Raw genomic sequence first — 11,667 nt, forward strand, 5'->3', positions numbered from 1 at the left:
CTATGATCTCTGTAATCAGGTGCTTTAACAGTATAAAAGAATTTACTCTATCATTTGTTTAGCAAGTTAATTATTCCCCCTAAGTGAGACCCTTAGGAGTCAAAACAGTTTTTTTTAACTGCAATATTTTCATATGTTTTTGATATTTTGAATTTTGAATTGTGTAAATTTTATTTTTAAAAACTAAGGGTCTGTTTATCCATAGATACCAAATTTTTTTTACTTATTTTGGAATTAGAGTTGAAATTGTGTTTGATCATAATTTTTGAAATTATAATTTTTGTTAAAATGTAATTATAAAAAAGTGAAAAAAATGACAATTTTTAAAATACAAGTTTTTTTCGTTTTTGAAATTTCGGAATATAACAGTTGTATTCAAAATTCTTATGACCAAACGCTGAAAAATGAAAAAAGTAAAAAAAAATTCCAAAATAAAGTGAATAATTCTTATATCCGAACGCCCTCTAAAAATTAAATGACCGAATTTACAGTCAAAATTAAAAAATTCTCCCAAAATTCAAACTGTGGTACATAAGTTGAAACATCGGGACTATCATTTTAATCACAATATTTTATCGTGAAAATTTAGGTGACATAACTGTATAAATATTTGAGGCCGTCAATGAATAAAACTTAAGACCAATTAAGTTAAAGATGAACTTACTTGATAGGAAGTTGAGCCATGAGTTCAGACAACTCATACAAAGGCCCAAAAGAAGATGATGAAGATGAAGAAGCATCATCCTCTACCATATCTATAGATGAAGAAGAAGTTCCAGCAGAGTCTTCAAAGCTTGATTCAGAATAATCATCAGAAATACTATCCAAACTTTCCATAACAACCAAATCTTGAAAGTTTTGAAGAAATATGAAGAATGAATTTTTTTTTTTCTCGGGTCTTTGATTACCAATGACTTTTTGACTTTTTGATACAACGTGATTTCTAGCAGAGCCTCACCTAGGGAAACATATATATAAGGCAGAATAATTTATAGATAAAAATATACTGTAACGTTATTTTGAGGGGGAATATGTGGTTGGGGATGAATGCTTCTTTTGAGGAGTGAGTGGATATTAACTGACGTGTACAATAATAAGGTATGAAATTAATTTCTTTATTATCATTAATATAAGATTAGTTTTATGCTGTTTGAATCTGTACCTTTTAATACTCTTTTCGGATAAAAAAAAATGTTCAATTAGTTTTTTTGGATAAAAAAAGTGTTTACTTATTAAATGAAGAAACAATTAACCTTATCTTTTCAGATGTGCCCCTATTAAGTATTATGTGATCAAATTTTAATACCTATTTAATTAGAGATAGTTTAATCAATTTATATTTTTTTTAGAATGAGTAATTTCTTAAGAGTTGTCTAAAATGATTAAGTGAATTTTTTTTTTTTATTCGGAGAGAGTATTATTTAAGGAGTTTCCCATTCTAATATGTAAAGAGGATAAGGTGGATTTTTGAAGACATCCAAATCTGAGTCACCACCCTATCATTTTAAGGAAATTAACGGGACAATACTGCAGACTTTGTCCCACAGAAAGGTCTTTAAGCCCACTTTTTAAAATTTCTAGGCAATTCATGGTTTTTGCTGTTTCTAGTTTTTTCCTCTAAAGAATTTGTTTTATCGTTAGTTGTATAAATACACAAAATACTGTATAAACTTGCCAGTAGTTTATTTTAAGTGACTAAATTGTGTTATTTATACTGTAGTAGATAGACTTACTTGAACTATTCTCTAAATAATTTCTAGAAAGCTTGGAAAGTTACTTTTAGGAAGTTCTTTTTTCTTTTTTTCAGATGACTTGGACTTTGGGACTTACTAGTTACTATCATGGAGAACATCTTTGTCCGAGGAATTCTACAAGGAAGGATTTGCTTCTTTACTCCCTCTCTTCCAAATTTATGTGTTAATTTTTATATTTGATACTCTTTGTGTATCAAAATAAGTGTTATCTTAGTAAAAATTATTTAAATTAAAAATTAATAAATACAATGTGAAATTTGCTAAACTATCCTGAATTATTATATATTTTTTGATAATTGAGGAATATTTAAGAGGACTGGTTCTTTAATGTTAAGGGAATAGTTAGAAAAACTTGCTAATTTTTGTCTTGAATTACAAAGGTACTTATTTTATTTTGGGACGGAGAATTCATAAACACACACACACACACACACACACACACACACACATATATATATATATATATATATATATATATATATATATATATATATATATATATATATATATATATATATATATATATATTTTCTTCTTTTTTTTTTTTGATAATTGAGAAATATTTAAGAGGACTAGTTCTTTAATGTTAAGAGAATAATTGGAAAAACTTTACCAATTTTTGTTTTGAATTTCTAAGATAACACTTATTTTGGGACGGAGGGAATTCATGAAACATATATATATTTTAAATTTGATACCTAATCAAATTAAGATATTTAAATTAAAACGTCAGGAGTATAAGCCAATTCAATATGCTTATCGTAAAGTTCAGCAATCACACCAGACAAGAAATCCTTGCTCACTTTGCAAATATCAAAGAATTGTTCCTTCCTCACAAGCATATACCAGATATGCGTCTACAATAATTTATTGTTTATACATTTCCATATGACTTATAGCGAAGTTGATCTCTGACTGGTTAAGTCACAAGTAGCATGAATAATCAATTTACGCAAGCTGTATAAGATTTTACAAAAATATACTCCTGTTGTTTTAATTTCGGTGGCACATTTTTCTTTTTAGTCTGTCTAAAAAATATCATATTTCTTTATTTAGAAATATTTTAACTCTATGAAATGATTGACATCTACACAAATATCCATACTTATTTGAAACCACAAATTACAAAAGTATTTCTTTCTTTCTTAAACTACGTATCAAGTCAAATAGTGTCACATAAATTAGGACGAAAGGAGTATCTCCTGAACTTAGTGGAATGACGTTAAGATGCTTACATAACTGATATCAATTAAGAATTAATTTCTTAACTCGTCATTCAAGTTATAAGTATATTTTAATAAAATTTACTTTTGTTTGTCTTATATCAACAAAATTGTTCATGTTTTGCATATTATCTCACAATTATAACTCCTATACATGTAAAAACACTAGAATATAACATAAATGAGCCCTTAAATTTGACAGCAAGGTCTAAATCTGTCCAAAAATATACTTTTGTGCATAGTAATTTTTAAATTTATTCAAACTAAGAACTTCTAATATTTTGTTAACACTGATAATTAAAATTAACGGCAAAATTACATGAAAATGCTCATAAATTTCAATGATATGCAACATTACTAGTTTCATTTGTTTCACATGCTCTGCAGGCTAGACTACCCACATTAATAGTTATAACTTGTAACGGGTACATATATTGTATACTACTTAATACTTATTAATTGTCTTCATTCATTTGCATTAACTTATGTATCAATTTATGTTGCATACATGTATAACTAAGACAAATTTATCCAAAACACAAAAAATTGTAGGTACTTATTGTATACGGTAAATACCGGACACAACGTAAAACCGAAGCAATGAGAATGAGAAGAAAGAAAGAGAGGAACATACGATGGCGTTAGCTATTCATGAGACGCACATGGGAGGGCGCGTAGGAGTTACCATTTGTTCGGTATGTAGCCGTTGGTCCGCGTCGCCATGGCTCGGTGTGTTGTTAACCGCCGTAGTAGTGATTGGGGGGCCGTTGGTTGTATGCGTGTGCTCGATGGACCGTTTGGTTCGTATGTCAGATTGTTCGATTATGCCGTTCCCAGTCCGTCGGCGGTTAACGCGAGCAGCCACTTGGCCGTCGATGGTCACCGCCATGGTGTTGCCAACCTTGCGTGTGTCGGACGGCGCGCGTCGATGCAATCCCCGCCAAATGCTGTTCGGAATTGTCCTTGCTATGATTATTTTATTTATTTTCGCATTGTACGAGGCCCGTGGAGCAACACTATAAATAGAGGACATCCTGCGCTTTTTTTGAGGGGGTTGGCTCCTTTTTCGAAAAGAATACGCTTTAATAGAAAAGAAGCTGTATATCGTTTCATATCATTTCATCCGCCGGCCACATACGAGCATTTCCTCTTAATATTGTTGTTAATGATATGATATATTGTTCATGACGTTTATATCTTTAACTATCTTATTGATGAACAACTTCAAACCTACTGCTTTCTTTTGTCTTATCGATCTCGCTGAACTAGCGCGTATCTATGCGTATAAAATTCGATTGATTATCAGGTTCGGGGTAGACAGGTTTGGCGCCCACCGTGGGGCTAGGATAATAGTTCTTAGTCTTGACTCTTATAAAACTCATTTAATAAGTAACCTTCGTTCGTCTCGTCAAAGGCAAATCTATGGGCGACGTCGAGCGATGGTCGCGTTATGACTCACGAAATTGTGGCGAGAAAAAATGAGGGCGGCGAACAACGGGGGCTGTAGAATCTCTTGGGCCCGAACCCCGTTGACTCGAGGAGGGCTCGATCGGCCAAAACCTGCCCAGGTGGATCGAGAATGTCGCCCTACCGTGCGATCCTACAGAACCGCCTTTCCGTTACATTGTCTCGGACAGCGGAAGGAGCGGAGGCACCGAATGACGGCATTAATTTGCGTACGATTTTTGAAATGTTGCGGAACAAAGAGCGTGATTCTTGGGAGCAAGAATGGCGGTGCCCGGTTCTGAAATGGACACGGGGAAGGCATTTGGGGCGAAAGGCCCGAGATACGGTGCGGAAGCGGAAGGAACGAATAGCGGGTGGTCGAGAGCAATGACTCGGGGCCGGTTCCTCCCGAGTCCGAAGATGCTTGAGACTTTGGTAAACGGGTGAGATTCGGCCAAAGAAAAGGTTGAGACGTATAACTCTCGGGTGGACGAATCTTGGGGGCCCGCCGCTGATGAAAGGGGCCGGGTCGGTATGTCCCGCACCCCGCGCGGGTGCGGCCGGCCCGGTCCCCGGGTTCGAAATGCCGACGTCCGGAGATATGACGGCACCGCGGACCCGCGCGAGCACGTGACCTCGTATACTTGCGTCGTAAAAGGCGATGATATGGAAGAAGACGAAATTGAGTCGGTGTTGCTAAAAAATTTGGAAACTCGTCGAAAGGGGCGTTGACATGGTACGACCCTCTGCCCGAACATTCGATCCTTCGTTCGAAATGCTTGCGCGCCTTCGTAAGCGCATCGTGCGTGCCATCGACGTACGGTAAGACGACGTCTTCGGATTACGAAAAGGGACGATGAGTTGTGGCGAGGAGTTCGTCACCGGTTCGAAAGGGAACGGATGGAATTACCCCGTGCGGAGGAATGGGCGACACGAGGCTTTGTGAAAGGGCTCGATATGCTAAGCTCGGTAGCCTCGGCGAGATTGAAGGAAAGCTTGCTAGAATACGAGGCCGCATGGGCCGATGTCCTGATCGGTATGAGTCGAAGGTCGGGTGGAGGATGACCCGACTCGAGCCTCCCCCGTAAGGTCAGATGAGCGAAGCAGAAATCGAAAAGGGTTCTGACGAAGTTCGAATCGACTAAAAAAGAAAGGTTTCGGCCATACTCGCACCGGAGCGATCAAATTTCGAGCGAGAAAAAACCAAAAGAGCGGGGCCGAGCCTACCTCTCGGTCGAGATAGCAAAATAGACACGCGTCCCCTAACGGCGGGGGCTCTCGGGGAAGCGTCTCGGGAGTTCGGCCCGGCAACGAAGGTCCTCGAGGATATCGGAGTACGAACTTCAACGTTAGTACCTCGGATCTTGTCTCGGCCGTCGGTCGGATTTCGGATGTGCGGTGGCCGAAAGCGGCGGGGACGGATCCGGGCGGCGGGATGCCAAGGCACGGTTTGTGAATACCACGGAACCCACGGTCACGGGCGAGGATTGCCGCCGGTTCGAGGGAAGAGGTAGCCCGGTTGTTAAAAAATGGTCACCTCACGAGTCATTGAGCGAACGAGCCGGAGAAGCCGTTATAAGGAAAGAAGTTCGTGAAAAGGAGCCGGTCGAACACCCGGCGTGTGATCGGCGGTGGTTGGGGGGATTGACGTCCACAGATGTCCCGTGTGAAACGGACTAAGATTTCCGTCGTTCGGGAAAACGTGCCGGGATCATTCATGGGGGCTTCCGTCTCCGCTTCGACGGCCGCGGACGAAGAGCGTCGTTGACACGCGATGACGCGTTGGTAATTTGTACTTATCTTTAAAACTATGGTTAAACGTATCTTAATTGATCCCGGGTAGCTCGGACGACATAATTCGATGGAGAGTGGTCGAACGGTTAGGGCCGCTCGATCGAATCGTACCAGACGACCCGTACTCGACGGGTTCAACATGGCGAGCGAAACCGCGGGAATCTCGTGCAGGCGGCGTCGAGCCACCGTTCGACAAACACGACCTGCGTGATTGAAGGGGACATGAAGTACTGATGCATTATTAGGCGGACCTTGGATACGTAGCATGAGGGCGGTGCCTTCAACGTTGCGTAATCTTTCGGGAAATTCCCCGCAGAAAGGGAGTGGCTTCGTCGCGGTGGCTGACCGCGGCTCGAGAGATGTTCGACGTAGAAATCGGCCTGGGCAAGGTGACTTCGGGGAAAGGATGGACACGCGGACGCCAATATCGTCGGGGTATCGGGGGAGGATCGGAGTACGGAGAGGATGACTTCGAGTTCCCCGGGTCTTTTCACGCCGGATGACTCGGACGCGACAAATGCGGCCGTAGAGAAGAGCTGAGCGGGTCATTACGGTTCGAGGTTCTGCAGACGGTATACACAGGCACGGGGCTTACCACGGGCTGGAACACGGGTGGTGAATTAGCCGAGCTAACGGGTGCTTTGCGTGGTCGCGTGTAGATATAAGCGAGGTATGTCACCGAAGTAGCTTCGCGCGGACTTGGACGGTAAGTTCTCCCGTGAGAAAGCGAGAAAAGGCCCGTGTCGGAGTCAAAGCACGCGCTTCGTCAAAGACGAGGTAACAAAGCTTTTAAATATTGGTTCCACGTCAAAGGTGAAATACCGGATTGGTAGCGGCTAATGTGGTGGTGGTACCGAAAAAGGTAATAAATTTCGGATGTGTCGATTATAAAGATTTAAACAAGGCGTGCCCAGATTCATTCCGTTACCGCACGTCGATAGAATGATCGATCTACGACGGGACATGAAATGTTAAGTTTTCTCGACGCTTACTCACGGTATAACCAAATCCGGATGCACCGGAGGACGAGAAAACGTCCTTCACAACCGTACGGGACTTATTATAACGTCGTGCCTTTCGGGTTAAAAAATGCCGGTGCAACTTGCGCCTAGTTAACGAAATGTTCGAACAACGTATAGGGAAAACTATGGAAGTTTATATTGACGATAATGGTTGTTAAGTCCCTGAAACGAGGAGGACCATTTAAAGCATTTGCGGGAAACCTTCGATGTGCTCGCGGTCTGACGTAAGCTTTAACCGGAGAAGTGTGCCTTCGGAGTGGTCGCGAGTTTTGGGCTTCGTGGTATCGAAATAGGGGGAATTGAAATCAACCGGACAAAATCAAGCCATCGAGGACATCGAGGTCGTAAACAACATAAAGGGGTACAAAGGCTTACCGGGAGAATAGCGGCGGCCGGTCGTATCGAGGTCCTCAGAACAGTGCCATAGTTTCTTCTCTTTGCTCGAAAGAAGAACGACTTCGTGTGGACAGGAGTGTCGAAGCTCTCTGAGCGAAGAGAGGTGACCGGCCCGTTCTTCACGCGCGAGGGCGGGCGAGCGCTTTCCTCTACTATGTTGTCTCGGAGTAGCGGTAAGTGGCGTTTTGGTCGAGAGGAATCGGTACGCAATTCTGTCTGTGGTAGAACTTTGGCGGATGCGAGAAACCCGGTACCTGCATTTTGGAAAAATTGGCGTTAGCATTGGTAAGCGCACTTTCGAGAAAACTGGAAGCCTTATTTTCGATGCCACTTTTATACGTGTTGTGACCACTTACCCTTTGAAAAATATCATCGTAAACAGTGTTGCGGTAGGTTAGCAAAATAGGCCGTGGGAAATTAGCGGCTACGACGTCGGTATAAGCCCGAACGGCCGTCGAATCCCGAGTCTTGGCCGACTTCGTGGCGGCTTTGCCCGGCTTTTGGTCCCCGAGGTCGAGAAGAACTCCTGCGGCCTCGGGGAAAAATCACGGGCATTTGGACTTTGCGTACGGACGGGGCCTCGAACCGCTTAAGGTTCGGGGTGGGGATCGTCCTCAGGGTCCGGCGGAGATATCGTTCAGAACGGTCGATTAAGAGCGCTAAATTAACTAACGATGAAAGCGAGGTATGAGGCTATGATTGCGAGTTTGGAGCGCTTCGAGGCATGGGGGCGAACTTGTGAGGCTCGATGCGACTCGGCTCTTGATCGCGAACCGAGGTGAATGGTGTTTTCGAGGTTAGGGACGAACGGATGCGGTACCTCGAAAGCCCATGTGGTACTTAACGATTTCGAGAATGGACGGGTACGACCTGTCTGGGAACGAACGACGAGGGCGGCCGCGCCGCGCCGTCCCCAGGATCATCGGTCGATGAGGAAGAAATCAGCCGCGGTTCGGCGGGTGCGACGACAAGCACGGCTAGAGACGAGAGCGAGCGGAAAATATGTACGATGAACTTCACACGAGATGGCGTAACAAGTACGTCGACTGCGCGATGCAGCGAGCTCCCGGTGATCCCGAAAAGAATCGCGATCATTACGGACGGTAGCGGCAGCTTTTGCTTAGTGGATGACCGGTTGTCGACGCTCGCCCCTTGAACTGGCCAAATGTGCGGGGTCGGGTAGAAACGAGTGCGTGATAAGAGATACGCGAAGAACACAGCGGCAACCATCGGGCGCGCGGCGGTATGAAAATCGTCGGGAAGTAGGTTGTTGACGGAGTAGGATGGACGAAGACTGCAGAATTCGTCAAAGTGCGATGGTGCCGAGAAACACGCCCGATGATTCGCGGCCGGGAGTTCACTGGCTCGGTGGTCTCGCCACCTAGTGACTCGCGAAGTGGGGAATGGACATCGTGGGCCGCCACCGCGCGAGGTAAGGCCGTTTCGTTACGATGTGGTGACTATTTTCTAAATGGGTTGAGCGAGCCTTGAAAAAGACAGAAAGAAGTGATCGACTTATTGTAGAATCGCGTCGTCCCTGCGGGTTTCGGCATCCCGCCCGAATAACCGCGATAACGGCCCTCGGGTTCGTGGGCGACAAGGTCGACGAGTTTCTCGAAGGATTGTCGAAAATTGTGTACGACCAAGTATCGCCCCCGTACGCGGCCGGACGATGAGGATCCACGAATAAAACGATAATCCCAGGAGTCTGAGAAGAACCGAACGTCGGCTGCCGTTGAAGACGTGTGCCGAGGTGTTTGTGGGCTTACGGGACCGCGTCCCGATCGGCTCTGGGAGAAACTCCATTCGTTGGTATACGGGGCCGGCTTATCCGTAGAAGTCGGTGGCAAACTCTCCGTTTCGAGGTACTCAGGGAGGTCAAACGATGAAGCCATGGCGGTGAAACTCGACCTCGCGGATGAGCTAGCGAATGCGCGTCGTGGCATAGCGGCCCAAAAACAAAGAATGGAAGAAATCTTCTGTGCAGGAGATCGACTTCGTTCCAGGAAGTGGGGGACTTGGTGCTTCGAAAAGGTCACTTTGCACACCAAAAACCCCAACGAGGGCGGGTCCCGAATTGGGAGAAGGCCCGTACAAGGTGTGGGTATAGCGGGCAAAAGGATCGTACCGGTTAGAATCGATGGACGGCAGACGGCTGCGACAAGCTGGGCATTGGCTCGTCTAAAGAAATACTCTTTGCTAAGGTATGGACCGTATTCTCTCGTTAACCTTTCTCATTTTTTGCGGGGAAGTCGAGAACGGATGGAAAATAGAATCTGGGCACGAAAACACGTGTTGCCTCTTTTCCTTAGTACGGTTTTTGTCCCGAAGAGGGTTTTCCGACAAGGTTTTTAACGAGGCAACAAATACGACGACATTCTTGCGAACAAGTATACGGCAAAACGAGGCTCGAGCCGACCAGCCGCTCGCCTCGATATGTAAGGACCGAACGATCATAACGAATCGTGTCCCATTTCAAAAATTTGCTACGGCGAAACAGGGGCCGACCCCGCCGTGCAACCTCAATGTAAGGATCGAACGATCATAACTAATCGTGTCCCATTCAAAAAATTAGCTACGGCAAAACAAGGCCGGCCGCGCCGCCAGCCTCCAATGTGGGGGACCAAGCAGTCATAACGAATGCGTGTCCCGTTCAAAATTAGCTACGGCAAAACAAGGCCGACCACGCAGCAGCCTCGATATGAAGCCAAACGATCATAATGAATCGTGTCCCATTTTTTTTACTCTTACGACAAAAGAGAAGGAGGAGTCAAAACTCTCGTATGTACGAACGATTTACAAAAATAAAGTTGTCAAAACATTCAAAGTTAGCAACTTCACACTCGTGTACTACTGAAAATAGCAAAAGGCTACGGGCGAATGCCGATAAGACCCCCAAAACGGGGGCGCTTTATTAATAAAGGTAAAAGACAAACACAAAAACAAGCCGAAGTAAAATGTCGACTCTAGTAAAACGGCCCTCGGAATTCGGAGACGACCCGAACTCTCGAATAGTCGGGTAAAAAACCGAAACAAGCATGATGAATCGGTGACCACGAGTCCTTCTGGTGAAAACGAACCAACAATCGCGGTAAAGATAATGACAAACATTCAAACGAAGAAGAAGGCGGAAAGATACACTTTTCATTTATATACTGACCCGTGTTCTTTACATTGAGAAAAAAGAAGAATGAAAGTTCTACGAAAATGAAAAATAAAAAAGATAGATGCCAAAATAATGGCTACCTTTATCGGCATGGCTAGAGGAGGATGAATGTTCGGACTCGGTCCGCTCGGAGTCATATGACTCGGACCGGGCGCGGTTGGCCTTCTGTAATTCCTTTGGCTTCTAGTATCGAGGCCGGAAGGTTCTCGGGGCCGTGCTCGACTGCTCGAGGGTGAGGCGCGAGATTTCCCGCCTCGTACTCGGCGACAATAGCGGTATGAGCCTAAAACCTGCGCCTTCCTCAATCACTCTCGAAATCGGCTTGGCCTTGCGTTGGTTGAAAGCCTAAAGTGAGCACGGTTCTTTCGAGGTCGCCTTTCGCACGATTTAATGCTTGTCCCAATTGGCCTTAAGGTAATCGCTGGCTACATTCGCCCACATCGAGTTCGCTCTAATACTTACTCGCATGCTCAAGACATTTCATCGCTCTTTCATCGAAGTCTGCTTTGCAGCTCGTTGAACAAGGCGACCTCAGACTCAGTGCCGGTTCCTGCTCGGACAAGCTCGTAAACGCCGACGCCTCCATAGGAAGTCCATTTCTCCCCAGTTGAGAAGCCGTGGCCTCGAGTTCGTCAACCGCGTAGAGGGGTGGGTTTTATCCGGCTAAGGGCGATCTTGTCGGCCTCGAGACTCGGTTATAATCGGTCATGGCGGCGGTCGCTTGCCAAACCGACGGTTCTCTCGCTAGCCGTCGAAGCTCGGGGCGAAGATTGGCTAGGAACGGCCACCGCTCGGCTTCTCGGCCTCGTGGCCGGAGAAAGGTGTTGATATTTCTCCGTCTCCCGGCCACAGGCATCGAGTTGGCC

General features: G+C 44.8%; 1 protein-coding gene across 2 annotated transcripts in view; it reads right to left on the reverse strand.

Moving 5' to 3' along the window:
* Positions 1-1,041, reverse strand: part of LOC132068818 (protein OXIDATIVE STRESS 3-like) — an 87,618-nt gene extending 86,577 nt beyond the window's left edge. The window contains exon 1 of one of the 2 annotated variants that reach the window (XM_059462552.1): positions 665-1,041. In XM_059462552.1, coding sequence (XP_059318535.1) covers positions 665-837 — 173 coding nt within the window. In that variant the 5' untranslated portion in view covers positions 838-1,041. The remainder of the gene's footprint in view (positions 1-664) is intronic. The other variant, XM_059462553.1, reaches the window with a different exon arrangement.
* Between the last annotated feature and the right edge of the window lie 10,626 nt (positions 1,042-11,667).

Source organism: Lycium ferocissimum, chromosome 8 (assembly GCF_029784015.1).
Source record: "Lycium ferocissimum isolate CSIRO_LF1 chromosome 8, AGI_CSIRO_Lferr_CH_V1, whole genome shotgun sequence".
NCBI lineage: Eukaryota > Viridiplantae > Streptophyta > Magnoliopsida > Solanales > Solanaceae > Lycium > Lycium ferocissimum.